General features: G+C 35.3%; 1 protein-coding gene across 2 annotated transcripts in view; it reads right to left on the bottom strand.

The window, feature by feature from the left end:
- The window catches only part of MYH10 (myosin heavy chain 10), an 89,387-nt gene that overhangs the window by 31,647 nt on the left and 38,281 nt on the right, over positions 1–19,459 (bottom strand). For both annotated transcript variants that reach the window (XM_039355114.1, XM_039355115.1), the window contains 10 exons: positions 19,333–19,425; positions 16,553–16,616; positions 15,849–15,947; positions 15,083–15,226; positions 13,904–13,999; positions 11,481–11,599; positions 9,868–10,020; positions 9,272–9,445; positions 8,145–8,318; positions 7,582–7,696 (listed from right to left, as the gene is read on the bottom strand). In XM_039355114.1, the coding sequence (XP_039211048.1) occupies positions 7,582–7,696; positions 8,145–8,318; positions 9,272–9,445; positions 9,868–10,020; positions 11,481–11,599; positions 13,904–13,999; positions 15,083–15,226; positions 15,849–15,947; positions 16,553–16,616; positions 19,333–19,425 (1,231 nt within the window). The remainder of the gene's footprint in view (positions 1–7,581; positions 7,697–8,144; positions 8,319–9,271; positions 9,446–9,867; positions 10,021–11,480; positions 11,600–13,903; positions 14,000–15,082; positions 15,227–15,848; positions 15,948–16,552; positions 16,617–19,332; positions 19,426–19,459) is intronic.

Below are 19,459 nucleotides of genomic sequence, written 5' to 3'. Positions count from 1 at the left end.
AAAACGTTACTATTTTATTTTTAGTTGCACTACAGCCATTCCCTTTTTATAATTAAAATAAATTTTTTGACGAGAATCAAGTGCGAGCACAGAATGAATAATGTTGGAAAAATTATTATATAGCCAAAGCAAATGACTAAATGGATTAAACTCTGCATTAAAGACAAAATATTACCATCCTCCCAGAGTATCTTTGCTTGAAATAAAGTACAGTATTTCCTATAAAACTGCAACATAAAATATGGGTTTCAGCTTTTTCATTATATTTTCCTATTATATCACAAAAATACTAGTTATATGGTGTCATATTGACATTAATTCAGCTGAAATATCATTAGTTTTCTATGAAGAATAAAACTGAGGAAAATTTGATTTAATTAGTTCATTCTAATAAAATTAACCCTAAAGACAACTTCTACTCTGAGGAAAAATATCAAGCAACCAGAGATATATATTTTGGCCCAGAAATAATGCAGAAATGAAATAAAGTAGCTGGGGTGGGGCCCGTAACACTGTCATTCTAAAGAACTGAACATACTTCAATCTTTTAACATTCCCAGTCACAAAAATATGTGCAGTTAAATCAAAATGTACTTAACATGTTTCCTAAATAGAATTAAGAGTTAAGTATCTCTCCTTAATCCGTGAAATGCATTTGTTGTAAATGATTAAAAGAAATGAAGGGGGAAGTAAATTACAGTTAGAAAAAACTAAAATTTATATATCCTAAATATAATAGTTATGCTGACAGAGATGGCAATTCATGGTACTAAAGAAATTTATTCTATAACTTTAAAAAAATCCTGTCTGATTTCAAATCTATCAATGCTATGTTTAATCATGGGAAAAATCAATTCTGCAGTAGCAAGTTAACCAAAACTCAAATTAACTAACTGTCATGGTTCCAACAGATGAAACCCTTCCAAAGAAGGGTTAGCAGCGTTAACACTAACAACTGAGAATTGTAAATGTATATAATCATTTCAAGTTTAATAAAATATATGATTTGTTTTGTGTGGAGATTTCAGAGGGCATAGCAATTTCAAGGCAGTACTACACATAAGCAGGTGTCACAATCCCATACTTCATTTTGGATCTGTAATAATAATTTAATGCAATAATAATACATTCAAGTGTATTTACGTTCTTTATAAAATAGATTACAAGAAGACTACTATAAAATATTTAAGAAGATTTGTAAAGAGTTATAGTGCTAAGGCAGTTTTTTAAATACTAATTTTTATTTAAATTTAGATATTCCAGTTTGAGAATAATATAGGTAAATGAAAGTTATAAGTATAGAATTCAAGCAGGCTATGAGAGGAGAGCCAGAACACTTCATGGGGCAGTTCTAGAGCTAATGGCATGAAATTTTTATTGCCCAGGAAGGAAAGGATCATATGACCCACACTTCTAGTAATAGCAAGCCTCTAAGCTAGCTATTACTAATCCAGCATGTTCTGCCCAACTGCTGACTTTCATACAGAGCACAGCCAGAGGAATGCATACATTAGAATAAGTGTTAATTCACTTTCCAGATGGTCTAGCGGAAACATCAGTGGAAGAAGGGTGTCAATATATCTCTGGTTCCCAATTGTGCTGATCAACTGGACTGTGACCAGCACCTTTGGTATAACAAAGCAGGAGGAAACCTCATAGCAAATATCAAATTTTACTGAGTTACTGAAGGATTGAAGGAACTTTGCCAGGCACCCTGTCCATGAGTCCAGATAATAAACGTTATCACCAATGTATCTGAACCACATAAAAAAAAAAATCTCTTGGGATAGGAGATGAGGAGGCACCATGCTGTAATAAATAGCTTTAAAGATACTGATATTCACCTACTTAGACATAGAGTAGTATTTCAACTTCCTCATCAAGGAAGAATGGGAAAGATTTTTTTTTGATAGGAATATTCAATCTGAGGAAAAATAGATTCAGCCTTTATTTAAGTTCTGAGAAGCTGCTAAGAGACAGAAGACTATAGTTTAAAATAGTGCTGACAATCGATAGACAGCACCCAGTTTACAAATCTCATTTATAAATCCTAGAGATTTCATTAACAAAACTGAGGCAAACTATCAAATAAAACTATCAATTTTCAAAGGAAAAGGAAAGGAAAAAGTGGATTTAAAACATTCAGTTGGAAAAACCCACAAAAATGTTAAAAAATACATATAAAAGTCTAAAATCCTGGTTTGGCCCGCTTGTATAACATCATATTCATACCATGAGTATACCATATGTCACAACATCAAACCATTTTACAGGAATATATGTGATAAGCACATTCACAAAAATGGGATTAGAATGAAGATGGGGACATTAGAACAAAGCTACCCTATAACAGCCAAGAAAGTTGAATATCAGAGTCTTGAAGAAGCAGGAGCAATTGATTTCACAGAATCAGAAATTAGAAAAGATTATGAGAATCATAAGTCTCTACAATGTGTGTGAAAACCAAACAAACCATTTGCAAGAAGCAACTACTTAGCTTCTTATTAAAAACTTCCAGAAGCGAACAACCTTCAGATGTAGACAGTTCTACTATTATATGCATTTTGAAGAAACCTAACTTTCTATGCTTTTTTGGAAAAACTTGTCTTTGGGATATATTTCACATGGTAAGAAGTACACCAAATACCTTTAATAAACGTTTTGTAACCACTAAAACTTGTATCTCTATTAGGCATTACAATATACATGTGTGATAATCAGGTATGATGAAACCTCAAATATTCTCATCCTAAATTGAAATCTAATACAGTAGTGAGAAAAAATATTTAACTGTGCCTCGCTGCTCGGTTTTGAATGAGTGAGGAGAAATATAGGTAGCTAGGCTCCATTTTGGTTTGTTTTAAAGAAGTAAATATATTCATTCCTAAGAAGGATAACTGGTTACTTTATGGAGTCTTATTTTCTCTTCACTGAAGCTCTACTTCAAGAAAAATTTATTCTACTTAAGTTTGACATATACTGTATATCCTGAATTTCCAGCATTCCTCATCCTGTCACTAGAACTACAATCAGAATTAGAATCAGAATAGAGCTGGTAGAGACCTTGGAGGTCTTCTAGTCCACCCCACTGCTCAAGGAGGAGTCCCTATATCATTTCAGACAAATGGCTGTCCAGTCTCTTCTTAAAAACCTCGAGTGATGAAGCACCCACAATGTTTGAAAGCTGTTCCACTGGTTAATTGTCCTCACCATTAAGAAGTTTTTCCTTAATTCCAGGCTGCTTCTCTCTTTGATTAGTTTCCACCAATTATTTCTTGCCTTACTTTCTGTTGCTTTGGAAAAATACTACTTCAGTGATCCTAAAATTTTGGGGGGACTCAGAAATGATATGTATTGGACCTAAAAGACATGACCTTTCTCATGTCCCCTAATGTTCTAGCATCAAGGTTCTTCTGTCAACCAAGACTGGAATGTTAATTTACAGCCAAGTCAAAATTTATTTATTTATTTAAAACATTTATAGTGACAGTGTCATGGGCATCAACACATTTTCAACACCCACTGACCTTATTCATGGAAATATTTTTTATTAGAATCCACATATGTGGACATATACACATATATCAGTGGCCCCCAAGCTTAACGGCCCAGTGGGGGGGAGGGGAATTGGGCTGTGCGAGCAGTGAGCTCCGGCACATGTGCATGTGCAGCTTGACTTGTGCAAGCAGCAGGCCGGCGCGCAGACACACATGCACTTGCAATTTGTGCAAGTAGCAGGCCGGTGTGCATGCACAAGCACACACTGCTCAACTTGCACAAGTTGAGCTTCGCATCTGTGTGCAGGCACGCCACCCACTGCTCATGCAAGTTGAACTGTGTGTGCATGCCGGCCCACCACTCATACAGGCCAGTTCCAAACAGCCCACAACCTGATAGTGGGCCGTGGCCCAGTGATTAGGGACCCCTGACACACACAGATGGCCAAAACTTTACAAGATGGCGAAACAGTATTTTTTTGGTATCTTTGCAATGAATCATAGGAGGCTTCAGATAGAAACATCAATATTTCATGAGATTATAACTTTCACACTAAAGGTTACATGATGTCTTGAGAAGTGAAAGCTGATATTTCATGAAATTTGGAACTTTTACCAAATCTCAGGCATCTACTTCTTTCTCCCTGTTTTTAATCATTGGTTCCCACAGCTGAAATGCTATTAGCCTCCTGAGTAGAGATTTTATTTTTTTTGCACAAATAAAGCGTTTGTTGGTATTCTCCACAGGAATCAATACCTGTGATCAATTGGTGATCAAAAACGCCTGCTTATTCAATGTTTCAGATTTAGCAAAATACTTTTGTTCTTTAGAATAAACAATAAAAGAATTCAAAATATTTTTAAGCAACGATGAACAGAAAGCTAAATCATTTAAGGAAGAAATAAAAATTAAGAACGTATGGATTAGCAGTAGAGTACAAAAAGACAGAATGAGATAGAAAAAAACAGCCAAGTAGCATCAGGTATAGAGATAAAAATGTAAATCACATGATTTTCCCCTTCCTGGATAATAGAGATTAATCTACTGTTGATGAACCTACTGTTCATTTCAAACTGAGTACATAATATTTTACTGCACTTCTATTAGTAGTCCTTCATGAATTTTCCTGGTAGCAATGGAAGGCAGCAGGATAATGTAGCTTTCATTTTAATTTTCCAGAATTCCTCAAAGCAGGGATTCCCACTGTGATTCATAATCCAGAGAGTTATGAGCAATAGGATACCATTTTTAAAAATCCAGATTATATTTTGCAGACAGTTTAAACACAGTCAAAATGTGTTCCAGCTTTGTCCATGCAAGGCTCAAAAGATTGACAACTCTGGTGATACATAGATTAAAATTTAAAATTATTAGCTTTGTTAATGAAAGGAGGGATGAGTACAATATCAGGGGTCAAAATAGCAAACTTTTGACATAATGGCTTGTGAAATTAAAACCTGTTTGCTGTATAGCACCAAATTTTCAAATGTAGCATATCACATAAAGACAAATAAAGCTGTTTTATTTGTATAAATACAACATGGACAAAAATTAGGCCAACAACACTTCTAAATTGAAATATCCAAAATTATCAAATGTGTCAGAAAAGCAAGCTCATGTTTTAAAATGCAGCTACTCACTTGCAAAGCTTTTTAAAAGTAGAAAAAAATGAGACTATTTGATGCAGTAGCAACTGAATAGTAGGCACACAAGAACACATGCCTTGTGCAGATAACACTAAGACTAGGATGAAATGAAAAGTTCATGCTGGCCTATAAGCAAAAGGAAAAAAAAACAACAAGATTTTTCCTATAGGTTCCAAGTCCTGCTTTTAGGAGCCCCGTTTATTTTTTCATACATTCACCTGGTGCATCAGGAAAACCAGGAACATTGTCATAGAAAGAGGCTCTCTGAATATTGTGAATGTCTGTGGCACAGAAACAGCAAAAATAAAAAGCAGATATAGAAGACAATCCAGTTAGTAAAAAACCACCACTCAGAATTTCAATGAAGCTTTAACAATATACTGTATATAGTCTATTATGGGTATTAGGAATGGTGTATTCATTTCAGAACTCAAAAGACTAATAGCTGGTTGCAGCAGCAATTAGATATGAGTAAACATTAGTCTGTATAAAATAGTCACCTCAGCTGTTTATCGATAAAGGGTTTAGTGCAAAATATCCACATATACTCAGAATTAATTCACAGGTCTTCAACATGAAATATTGTTAACACAATGAGGCATTTAGACCAGCATCCTATGCTTACAACATGACATGGTGATACATGAATGCATGCAACATTCATGTACTATCAAAGAAATGGGAAGATAACACCAAATGAATTATAGAATTCATCATATATCCATGACAAGTACAAATATGTTGGCTATTTCTAACATACAAAATCTTTCTAAATGGCTGTTCAAATGAAAAATGCTATGCTATAATTATTAGATATTCATCAACCCACCTTCTTAAATCCATGTGTTCAAAAGCAATCTTTGGTGTGTTTATCTGGCACAATGTTTTAATAAATATATGATGCGGGAGCAGAGTATGCAACACTGTATATACCATTTTGGTCACATCTCAAAAAGATATCGCAGAAATGGGCACTATCCTTTTTTGTACACAGTTATCAAGAGACTAGAATTACCTTATAGAGAAAGATTTCAACTTTTCCTGTTGGAAAGTAAAGTAAGCAATACAATAGAGGCTTACAAAAGCCCAAACTAAGGAAAATATGAAAGAAATCTCTTCCCCAATCATACTAGAGGTTGGGGTTATTTCATTAATTTGAGTAAGAATGATACAGATCTAAGAAAAGAAAATATCTCACATAGCATAATTAACCTCTGAAATTCAGCATCACAGAATGAATTATCAGTTACTAACCCAAATAGATAGAAAAGGATTTAGTCAAAAATCATGAAGGGTTAACAATTTCACACATGATATGCTAAACTACCTTGAATATCAGAAGAAGCATACAATACTCCCTTGTTTTCATATCTTTATACCTGGACAATTGATAAGGAGGACAGTTGATAGTGGTTATTATGAGAAGGATATTAGAAAGATTTGTGGCTGATATAATAATTGTTGTACTATTAATGCAACATAAAAGTAAGTAGTAAAGTGGTAACTGATACTCTCACATTATTTTATTCTAAAAACTCTTTTCAAAGCATGCTTGTGTTAATCAAGTTCATTACGTTAGTGATTTGCAAAAACTATCTTGCAGCCCAATAACTTAGAGAGTTAAATAAAAACACAGCTTGCAGCCATCTCGTTTTATGGAAAAACCAGACTACCTTTTAATTAATAGTGGCTGAAACCACAGCTTTAATTTTTGTGATTGTTATAAAGGAGCAAAGCTGTTTTATTTGTAATGGAATCTCTCAAGATTAATCTGAAATAGTGAGCAATTCTATTCAATTGCACAATTATCTAGCAGTCTGATTCATGAACAAAAAAATGCAGCTAACCATAATGACACAAGTATAAATGAAATATTTGTATGGTATAGCAGAGTATCTGATTACAGGTAGTCCTTGATTTACAACTATTCATTCAGCGATCATGGTTACAAAGGCATTGAAAAAAGTGGCTTATATATGTTTCAACATATTTACGATCCCTGAAACATCCCTGTAGTCAGGTGTTGCAATCTGGGTACTTGGCAACCAGCATGTATTTATAATGTCACCTTATTGGGTGAGCTGGGTGGCATATAAATTTAATAAATAAATGATAGTTGTAGTGTCCAGGGGTCACATGATCACCATCTGCAACCTTCCCAGCTGGCTTCTAACAAGCAAAATCAATGGGGAAAGCTAGATTTGTTTACCCACTGTATGATTCATTTAACAACCATAGCAAAAAAGACAGTAAAATTGGGATGGTCACATGATGACTCTCTTAAGAATCGCACTGCTTAGTGATGAAAGTCCTGATCCCAATTATGATCCTAATTAACGACTATCTGTACAAATTTTGGTAAGCAATATTTGAGCAATCACATAGCAGTTTGGCTACATAGAATTATATCTTTCCTGAGTTTGGAGCAGATTCTTACCATCTTTCCAAAGTTCTGCAACAAATCTGTCAGAAGACTGGTGCAGAAGAGTTGCCACATTATCATTCAGTGGGTCCATATTTTTCATTAGCCATTCATCTGCCTTGTAATCCACCTGGAATGAAGGGGAACTTAGTGAATCCCCTGAAAACTAAACTGTTTCTGCTCACATCAGTAGCTTCAAATGCCTCTATTCATTGGAGTCATTTTCAATGAAATCCTTTTAGATTAATAATAAATGCTTGGCTATCAACAAGGTCAACGGAGGGAGAACAGCTATTAGACAGAGTTCCATCATCACACATTATTAAATATAGTAACTGACATTCCAAAGATTATTGACTTTAACAGAAACAATTTGTTGCAGCAGATCTAGAAATCTTTGTCAACCACATTTATTTAGATCCTTTTTAAAAAAACGTTTTAGTTACTTTTTATAATCATGATTATGTATGAAAATTAGAAGTCAAAATAGTTAAGGACTCTATTATATCTAAATTCCAATTATCTCTTCAAATGGAAAGTCTGAAGAATAGTTACACTTTACAATGGTTATTTCTTACCCTTCCTGCATAATGGATAATGCAGAAGTCTGCCTTGTCCTTCAGCTGCCGAGGTTTTTGGAATTTGGAATGAGTACCTTGTTCTTGGACCAGTTTTTCTACAAAAGTCTTGTCAGTTGCTTTAGGGAACCAGCATTCTTCATCCAGCAAAGCCAATACACCAGGAGGGTTAGCCTAATTAAAAAAAAAATACATTATTACTATTTATTTCCTTCTCATATTCACCAAATAATATGGGAAAATACAGCTAAAGCAGAACAAGTTGTACGTATGAAAATCAGAAAGATTTCTATTTTAACAGGTGGTTAAAAACAAAATAAGGTTAAAAATAAGAGAAAATAAGAAAATAAAATGGCTTTATTCTAATTTTCTCTTTATCGCCTGTTAAAATAGAAACTCCAAGGAGCTCACTCACAATTTATTGTAACTGTTATTATAGCTATAACAATATTTGTTATGATGTATGATACATAATTAAAACTGTCAGAACATAAATGGTTTCATTAATGCTTCATAAAAGACGAGTAGTGCATAAAATATATTATTGTGGGAATCAGACTCAATTTTACAAATGATACTTTGTAAATATTAAACCAAGTGTAAAAAGACTGCACACTAGAATAGCTACATTTTGGATCAACAGTCACCAAGTTTTCTGGCTTGGTGGTCCGGAGGGGTGGGGGGAGAGGGGATAGTTCCCTATGAGTGGTAGGTGGGCATACGCAAGCGTGCGCAGCTCCATTTTTGTGAGCAGTAGACAAATGTGCTCACCGCTCACATGAAGGGAGCTTTGTGTGTGAGGGCAAGCAGCCGCTGTTTGCGTGAGGGGAGCTTTGCGCACAAGGGCAAGCCCTGTTCCGAACAAGCCAGATTTGACATAAGTTTAGTTTATGTTGTTTCATAAACCACTATGAAATGTTCATTTTGAATTAAACAATCTGAATAAGTTAAAACATTATAGTAGTCCAAGAGGTAGGATTGCTAATTTGCTAATCAGAAAATAAGGGAAATGGGGGGGAGGGGGAACTTTGGTAGAAATAACCTATAGGGTTCAGTTCAGCAAGTGGGAATATCTTGTCTGAGAAAACTACCAGCTGAAAAAGAAAGGTATGGATATAAGAACTTACAGGTCGTTCAATTAAATCAATGCAGGGTTGTAGATCTAGTCCAAAGTCAATAAAATTCCATTCTATGCCCTCCCTTTGGTATTCTTCTTGTTCCAAGATAAACATGGTATGGTTGAATAACTGCTGCAGTTTCTCATTGGTGTAATTGATGCACAGTTGTTCGAAAGAGTTTAACTGGGAAAGCAATCAAGAGAAGTAAATTTTAATTGTACAGCTTTGATATTTACTATATTGTAAGAATATCTTAGAGAGCAGATTATTTATTAAGTGTTTTAACCAAACATCAGATGGAGGAGTATGCATCAAGAAAATGTCAGGCATGTAAGCATGCACGCCCATCTCACTGAGATTTCCTAAGTCAGCATACGAGCCAGATCAAACTTCAAGCCTCTAAGAAATGTAATCACAGATGGCATGCAGACTTTAATGGTATATTGCAGTTCTGATTCAGTTCACTATCTTTTAGCATAAAGAATTCTTGCAGAAATTTATAATACGATATACACAACTGATACTATGGATGGATAATGTTTGGCACCGCAGGTTAACAATAACATTTGATACGCAGCGTAAGTGTTCGGTTCTGCTTTGCTTACCTCGAAGATTTCAAATCCAGCAATATCCAAGATGCCAATGAAGGAAGCTCCCTGCCGTTTAGTTCTATCCAAAGCTTTGTTAATACGGTGAACAAGCCAACGGAAAAGACGTTCATATGTAGCTTTTGCCAATGCCTCTACAGCAAAGTCTGCCTTTAGAAGGGAAGGAGGAAAAATCATAGCTTATAACATACGAAGACGAGAAGTAATGCTTTACTGCAAAAAAAAAATCAAGCACAATAATTCTGGAATACAAAAGGTACAAAGGAATTAAGTTGCGCTGAGCAAAAAAAAGATAAAAGTATGAACTTTAGGAAAAATGTTGTCTAGTTTTGTTATCTGTATAGCTTTTATAGAAAGTAATTGCTTTGGATAAATTCAGAATCAATACTGGATTACTTTGAAGCTGTTCTTGTTCAGCAATTGTTTCAACTTAGACAGTGCTGAACAAGAGGTAATTACAACCGGGTCGTACTTAGTTCTTGTACTTATGGCTGTCGTAGCTTCCCTGTGATCATATGAGTGATCCCTGCTAGCTTCTGACAAGCAAAGTCAACGGAGAAGCTGGCAGGAAGTTGCAAGCTATTGTCACATGAGATCCTCACTTAACGACGACAACCAGGATTGATGGAATTGCTGCTTACACATTTGACTGTGTCGCTAAATGATGGAGTTTCTGGTCCCAGTTAACATTATTAAGTGAGGGCTATCTGTTCATGGTACTGCCCAAACTTGCTCATTTATGTGATGTTCTAATGAGCGCATAAAACCTGAAGCATTTTATCAACAGCTATTGGCAAAGGGAAAGGAAGAGTGCTAAAGATAGTGCCAAACTGAAATGTATAAATGGGAAAATGTATATGAGCTCCAGACAGCAGAGCTGGGAAAGCAGAGCAGAATAGTTTTGCCCCTTCTATTGGTTAATGTAAATTACAATATGCAGCTACGTGCTTTTGAAAGTAAGGAAGGCACAATCGCTTTGTCTGAAGTAACATAAGGGGAACCGTCTGTGTGAAAGAATGCATACCTGGACGTGCATAATGAGTTTATTATGATAAAAATAGCCTCCACCATAGCAGAATGAAAGGATCCATTTCCTATCCTTAAAATCTCTTCTTTCAGCAAACTTTTTGAAAGAGAAGCTATGCATTAAAAGTAGATGTAAAGATTTTTTAAACAACCAGAACTATATTACTTTTCATGCCAATGGTAAACATTACAGTCATCTGACATAATATTGCATTATGAATCAGGTTTCTTAGTTCTACCCAAATGCCCTTTAAAACATTCTCAACTGAATAAACTTCCATCAATACTAGATTTAAAATGCTCTTAAGAGCTGCATATTTATAAATCTTGCCTTCACTATTCAGTCCCTCTATCCAAAACTGCTTATGTTCAGTTATGCCTATACCAAAATTCAACACAGAGGCACTGTTGGAGAAGTAAGCTAACAGCTACTTCTGGAACACAAAGCAAAACTTTAGAGCTCAAGAACAGAAACCTGATACAGTCTTACTATAATGTAAAGTATGTCCATCATCAAAGTTCCAGATATGTTAGCTGAAAGCAGACGGGTAGAATAAGATCTATCATTCCGTATTTTGGCTTACTTGTTCTTTGGTTTGGGCTTTTTGGACATAATCCCTGCCAACTTTAATGCGTGGAGTAAGTATTGCTCGAGTAAATTCCATTACATTCATTCCCAACAGATGGCAGAGCTTCTGTGCAACTACAAATGAAAGCAATGAAGTCAGTTATCACAATTCTCCTTCAGCTACTGCTTGTGCAATTTATATATTTAAAAAAATAACTGTTTTCAGATTATCTAGCACTGGGAAAATATTTTCAAGTAAAAATGAAATCTATATCTCTGCTGTGAAATGTTTGTATGTTGCAAGACTGAATTTTCTCCGTGATCTACATTTGGGTCAATTGGGCTTCAATGTCAGCCTGTATATATCAAAAGGGCATCCACCATGCATCTAGCATTTCCCTTGAACTGTACTTTGCATATATTCTTTTAGCAGCAGTATGTAACTTGGCTTTCAGAAAAGCCTTTTTCCCTATTACTGACATTTTCAGTGGGATATTCAAACAATTGAGGAATCCCATGATTAGCCACCATTTGAAACGTACCTCACTAAATCAAGTCCAGAATAACAGTAAACCTTGTAGTCCAACAAGCAAAAAAAAAAAAAGCCTTGGAAAATGTGATAATTTTAACCACACTCATCCATTAGTATATTTTAACAGTTTCACAAGTCTTTAATTACTAAATTATTTGCAGAAATAGTATTTCTGAGAACTGGTGGCCCTGGTAGCTTCAACTATGAAAAAGTTAAAAAAGAGAGGGAGATCAAATGGTAGCATGAGTAAAATGCTTCAATCCCTCCTCCTTAATAATCCCAATGCATGACGGACTAGCTACGGGGAAGCGAATTGTGGAAAACCAAATAAAAGTACATGTTCATGGAAATACTTTTTTATGTATTTATCTATATTTATTCCTCAACTCATGACCATAACTGAGCCTAAAATGTCCCCGCGTTTCTGGCAGCTGAAAGCCTCATGCTGCAAGCGCTCCATGCAAAAATCTTGCTTGGATTTTGGGACAAATCTTTTTCTACTATCCCACAGAACCCAGAGAAGTCCCCTTGGCAGGCAGCAGCAGCTTGCATCCTTCCCTGCTGGTTTCCCTGTTGACTTTCTGAGGAAAATCCCAAATGGCAATCACATAATGCCAGGCCCTTGGCAACTTGTCATAAGTGAGAGTGGGTTGCCAAGTGCCATGTGACTGTGGCAATGCTGTAATGGCCATACGTTTGGGCACAGAGAAATCTCTTTGTTCGTCACTGTTGTAATTTCAAACAATTGCTCAATGAATGATCCTTACACGAGGACTACCTGTACATATGAATTTGTTATGCTTTCCAAACCACTACCAAAGATATTTTTTCCTATGTCCTTTCAGTCGAAACACCACTTCAACACCATTCATGCCACTGATACTTTCCTCTCTTATATCTAAAGACATGAAGTCCGAAGCCAGTACAAAATACAGGGCTTTTTAAGAACGTGAGGCATTTTTGCTACTAGAAATTGAAACAATAATTTAGAAGAAAGAATAATTTAAAATTCTTATTATAAATCTATAGCATTTTTCTTTGAGTGGTTGAACAGATACAATCTATCAATTCACCATTATTCACCGTTCTATAATTTCAATCATCAGTCTAATCTAATATAGAGAGAGACATAATTATATCTATTCTCATTTTAAAAAAGAAAACCACCAGAAACTGGTTAATTAAAAAGCTGAAACTCATGCAGTTACACATCCCATTTTTACTTGTATTTTAGAAACTTTGCTGATTAGTCTTCCATGAGATCATAGTTCAAATACTTTTTCAGAGAACAACTGCCTTGATATCAGAATTGAAAAATCAACTTTGAAAGATATTATACAGGCATGCTAACGGAGTATAAAAATTGTACTTTGTATTCAAACACTTGATATTATTGTACCACCAAAATTGCTTCTAGCAGTAATTCAAATGATGCTTAGTAAATTATTTATTCTATTAAATATCAATAAGATATACCGTATATTCCGGCGTATAAGATGACTTTTGAGAGTGTCAAAACAGCCTCCGAACTCGTCTTATATGCCAAATCGTCTTATACGCCAACAATAAGGTAGTTTCTGGCGTATAAGATGACTTTCTAGACATGCAACTCGGCATCGATCGTCTTATACGCCAGAAATAACGTAGTTTCCGGAGTATAAGATGACTTTCTAGGCATGCGACTCGGCGTCAATCGTCTTATACGCCAGAAATACCGCTAGTTTCTGGCGTATAAGACGACTTCCTAGGCATGCGACTCGGCATCGATCGTCTTGTGACCCGGCGTCGAACTAGGGGTTCGTCTTATACGCCGGGTCGCCCTATACGCCAGAATATCCGGTATTATATGTCTTATAATAATAATACATAATAAAATAAGGATATCCTTTGCCTGTAAATACTTTTACCTGTATTTTCTGGCATAGATGCCTGATCGGTGTTTCTCTCTTTTTTGAAGGAAATATTCCCAAACTGTAGTACTGAGGATACCACTTTCAACATAGCTAAGACATAAAACAAAATATAAAACAAAATAAGTCAAGAGAAAGAGAAAGATGGCTTTAAGAACTGACATAAACGATAGGAACGTGTGGATTTATATACAGACTACAAGCCAAACTAACTGAAACACTTCATATGGCAAATGGATGTATTCCTAGGCAATGTATTTATCCCAGTTGCCATATATTCTGTAGCTGGACCAAAGTGAAAATATACAGAAAGATAATGTCAAGTGTGGGAAATCAGGAGTCCAGAGAGTTCAAATGAATATATAGGTTTATTGCAAACTTAAGCTCTCTACAAGAATCTGAACTACTAATGGTCCAAGCAAACTGGTGGTAAATAAGAGACAATTCAAGGTGGGCGGGACTTAGAACTCTTGTTGGGCAAAGGGACTTGAGACTTATGGCCTGTTTGGCCCCTCCCTTAGGCTCATCCTGGTCATCTCCTACAGATAAGGACATACAAGAGCCCAGAGCATTGCACTGGTATGACCATACCTTTGGAGGTAGAATCAATATATATTCCCCTATACTCCCCTAATTAATTAGTTATCTACAATCTTCAAAAGCTCATCTTTGGTACCTTAAGACAAAATTTATTTTTGAAATTAAGATGCTTAAGATGTTAAATTCAGCATTCAGAATGCCACATATTCTTAGGTATGATAATTTTATTCTATTTTAAAAAATTCAAGTACAGGCAGTCCTCGACTTATGACCACAATTGAGCCCATCATTTCTGTTACTAAGCAAGGCAGTTAAGGGAGTCACATCCCCTTTCACAACCTTTTTTTTGCCCCAGTTGTTAAGGGAATTATATGGTCATTAAGCAAATCTGACTTTCCCCATTGACCTTGTCAGAAGCCGGCTGGGAAGGTCACAAGTGATGATTGTGGGGTCCCTGGAAGCTGCAACCTTTATAAATACATGCCAGTTGCCAAAAGCCTGAATTTTCAAAACATAATCATGGGAATGCCACAATGGCTGTTAAGTATGAGAAGCAGTCATACCTCAATTTTTGGAAGTCGAGAACTACCTATATATATTTAGGCATCAGAAAAGTAATAGCCTTTTAAAACATACCTAGTATTTCATCATGAGAAAAGCCCATGATATGCATGGCCTCCATTGTCTCCTGGAAGTTATCTTTATCTTGCTGGCCAGGAATGGGTATGTAGCCATTGGACAGAAATCGGTAGTTGTTAAACCCTTCAAGGAGCAAATCAGCTGTGATAGAGGGGGGGAAAGTGAGTTTTTTCTGTCCACAAAAAACAACTGGTACTAGTAGCTGTTGATTTACTCATGTTTAAATGAAGAGCAAATTATTCACTTCCTAGCAATCGTAAACAAATCCTCACTGTTGAAGTTTTCAAAAAAATCTTGAAGCACATTGTTTTAATATTAAACCAGGTTTACTGAATGAATTGGAATAAGCAAAGAATTTTCAAGAAAGCAATTCCTAGTAAATACATGCATCTCTTTATATATTCAAGCTGATGTATCTAAATATATCACAGTACAATACCATCGATTACAAGAATTGCATCACCATACAACCTTAAAGGTATTCAGATTGGCTATTCAAACCAAACTGAAACAAAGAGAATGTCCTTTGGATATTCAAATTTGCATACAGTAGATTTGCATGTGGTGTTTGTGTGTATTACTCTCTCCATACCTTGAGAAGGGAAAAACTGTTCCTATTTTAAACAGCAGCTGCCTGGTACCGTTCCCAGCTACAGTGTTCTTTTGTCTAGTGTGGGTACAGCAACTGTAGTCCTACTGTGTTAAATTCAGCTTTAGTTTAAATGCTACATTAATCATCCAAACTCTATACATATTAACTCACCTTTCAAATGTTCACCAGCCCCGGCTAGAAGCTGATAGAAAATGTGAAAAGTCCGTTCATCTTTGGCTTGACGAACTGCACGTGATTTTTCTAATAAATCTGAGCCAGAGCAGTTAAGAATTTAATGAGCAACTGTTTATCTTATCATGTAATTGAAACTATATGTTTTTTGGGGGAAAAAACCAGCACTGAATGGCTGTTCCTAATAATGGAACACAAATTGTCAAAGTAGAATCAATAAAGTTGTCAAGGGTCCAATCATTTCTCCATCTATAACAACTTCCACAGACCAGTTTATTTAGACATCAAGCTATCTAGCCTTAATTATTTCTTTGGGTCTTAAAAATCTCCCAAGTAGAACAATGCTAACATATAAAAAACAAATTCCAATTGAAACTGACACCAAATTGTGAGCCAGATAGAAAAAATGCTGTCATAATTTAATAACATGTAATACAGAGGGAGGCAAATAACTGATAAAAAATAGGGCTAAATGCAACTGGTGAGCTTCCTGCCCATGATTCATAATTGTATCAAGTAAAACTAAATTAAAAATGTAATTCTTTTCTGTCAAGATGGCCTGTCCCATTTTTGGAGAGCAGCCCACCTATGGATAGGTACTCTCTAAAGTATTTTAATCAAGCTATCATTATAGATTTCAAATTGGATCAGAGCTTATCACAATGCTGAAAAAAAAAGGATACATGTTTCAATGTTGGCCCCAACAATATAGCCAGTAACATCAAAATTTATTCTGATGAACTTGCCCTGAAGAGAAAAAAAATCAAAATTTAAAAAATAATTTTTAGAATATACAAATTATGCACAATCCAAAATATTTTAAACTGAACATTTTCTACTGTTAGGATAGCAAAAAAAACCTAACCATGTATGTTAAACAAAGATAATTTAACAATTATTTCAATTAGATTCAGAGTACAAATCTTAATTTTAAATGATTGGGAAAAATATAAAGTTTAACCACTGCTGTATTCATTAAATTAATAAGTTAATGCATTTTAGGATAGCACCATACTTCAATCTGATAAAAATTCATATTACATTAGGGAACAATCCATCTCCTATTTAGTCCAAAAGTTAAAATCTTTACTACTAGAGATTTCTTTTATGCATAAAGAAACTACCATCTGGATCATATTAAAGTATTCATTACAAAACTAGTGCCAAAGCACTTGAAGTGATTCTGTTTACAACATCAGTGCAGATTTAAAGAAAAATGTAACAAGAAACAGATGCAGAAATCCTTAACAGAAAAAAATGTTCACATAATTCATGTAATAGAATTGAACAAAACCAAATTCTGAACAAAGGACTTATAAAGTTAACAAATAAGCTACTTATGGAAGTTTGAAAAAGTGTGGCTGAGAGCTGCCCAAATTCTTGCCATACCATAATATCCTATTATTTTGATAGTTCTTGGATTTCACCCTCTCTTGTTGAAAGCTTATCTTTCTCTTTAAAATCCTGCTCAGAAAAATTTCAAACTATATTGTTTGAAATATACAACAACCATTTTAAGATTTTCATTTGCATGTGAAACACAGATTAAAATAACTGCAATTGAGATTTTTTTTTTTTTTTTGCTCTTTCCCCTACTTTTGTGTAACTGAGAAATATTCTATGCATGACAGCTACATTCAAGTAGCAATCCCCAAACCAAAACACACATCTGGATATTTTGTTCCATGGTTTTGTGCTCTTTTGGGCAGAAGTAGGTCAGAGCAAAAAGAAGAGTGGGGTCAAACAAATAAGAACCTTTATTAGGGATTACCTTGTATCAATAAGAGCAGCAAAACATACTTATTTGTTGCTATTATTGTGTATGCGGGCAACCAACCAGCAAATCTATCACATACTTGGTCCTTTCTGAGGCTAGGAGAAGCTCTGCAGGGTCATTTTGAGGACTATTCTAGGCATTTGTCAGATAAAGTTCCACAGTTTTGCTTGGAGAGCTGGATGGGCAGGTCCTATATGTATAGTTTTGTCTGGTTATCTGGAGAGAGTTTTTGCCTGTTAGTACTGATACAGGATACTGCAGGGGCTTTGAGTCCTGCCATCTTTATTTTAGATCCATGTGCCTCCTGACTGTTTAAGACCTCTGGGGAGATTTGATCGGAATCACCTGTTGGTGAATGTTTTCTTGTGGGAGAGGAAGATACTGCCTACTTTGCAAGAAAGTTATAGTTCTCTCTTCAAAAAGCCAACAGTGGATCCAACAAGACTGGACAATTTTCATCAATACCAACCTTTTGTTTCAATCAATGCACTTTTCAGGGGATGTACTGATTGTGTTTGGGGATGACCTCTGATGGCTCAGGACAGCATAATCCTAGCCCTTCTTGGTATTTTACTATCCTTCAATGACATCAGTTCTGGTATCCTTCTAAAGCAGTTTATGAATTTGGGAATGGGTGGCACAATGTTGCAGTGGTTCCCTCCTTCCTCTGAGACTAGTTACAACAGTTGATGGGAAAGGGCTGCCTCAGAGCTAAATTGTCTCCCCATTTCTTTTTAACACTTATATGAGTTCTAGGTTGCTTGACTCTGGAGATCTTCTATCTTTAACTGCAGATGCAGTACAACTTCCCCAGACAGAGTTAGCACATGGTGCCTGCTCAAGGAATATGTGCAGTTGTGGTCAGAAAGAACTTTGAAAAATCAATTTTTTGCATCAGTTGCACCCATTCCTGCATTAGAAGAGTCTGCTCACAATCTCTCATGTCTTAATCATTCCTAGTGGACTACTGCTATAGATTTTACATGAATCTATCTTTAAAAAGCATTCAGAAGCTGCAGCTGGCATGGAAATGCAGTAGTGCATGCAATTTTTGGTGCCCCAAGATATATCCAAGCAATATTATGGTTGCATGAATTGCATGGCTTCCAGTAGGCTTCAAAGTATAATTCAAACTACTGATTGCTACATTTAAAAGCATGCTTGGCACAAGGCCAGTACTTATGTCTTATTATACTGTCCATGTATTGTCTATTAAACATCAATTATATCCTATGCAACCCACCCCATACTGTATGTTCAGCCATCCATGGATAACTATAAATTTGTACTTCAGCTTTCTAAAATTCATACATACAGATATGAAGGCTTTTGATAAAAGTTTTTAATCGCTTTTTTTCTTCCAAAACATACCCATCCAGACCTTTAACAGCTTAATTTATTTTTCCCAAGGCCTCCAAATTTATATACCAATTCAAAGAAGACTGATGATCTAGATTTTAATTGGTACCTATAAGCACTTAAGAACAGGGAATGAGTGAATGGAAAATCCAGACAATAGTCTAAACTCTAGAGTTATATATATGAATCAAAATAATTTAGTTGTATATAAAATTGATCAGTAAAAACACCTGAGTTTCAAAATTAATGCCAATTTCAGCAATTTCATCATAAAAAATTATCTATGAATAATGAATTAATAATTAAATAATTGAAACCCATACTTACAAAGCGGGAGGAATTATCATTTTTCACAGTTTTCGCATTTCCAAAGGATTCCAGAATAGGATTGGCTTGTAGAAGCTGACGCTCTAGTTCACCCTGAAACATCCACAGAAATATGAAGTTATGTCAA

This window comes from Crotalus tigris, unplaced genomic scaffold (assembly GCF_016545835.1).
Source record: "Crotalus tigris isolate CLP2741 ecotype Arizona unplaced genomic scaffold, ASM1654583v1 scf7180000018599.1079084, whole genome shotgun sequence".
NCBI classification, from domain to species: Eukaryota; Metazoa; Chordata; class Lepidosauria; order Squamata; family Viperidae; genus Crotalus; species Crotalus tigris.
Note: the sequence above shows the minus strand (reverse complement) of the source record. Positions and strands in the feature narration are given on the sequence as shown.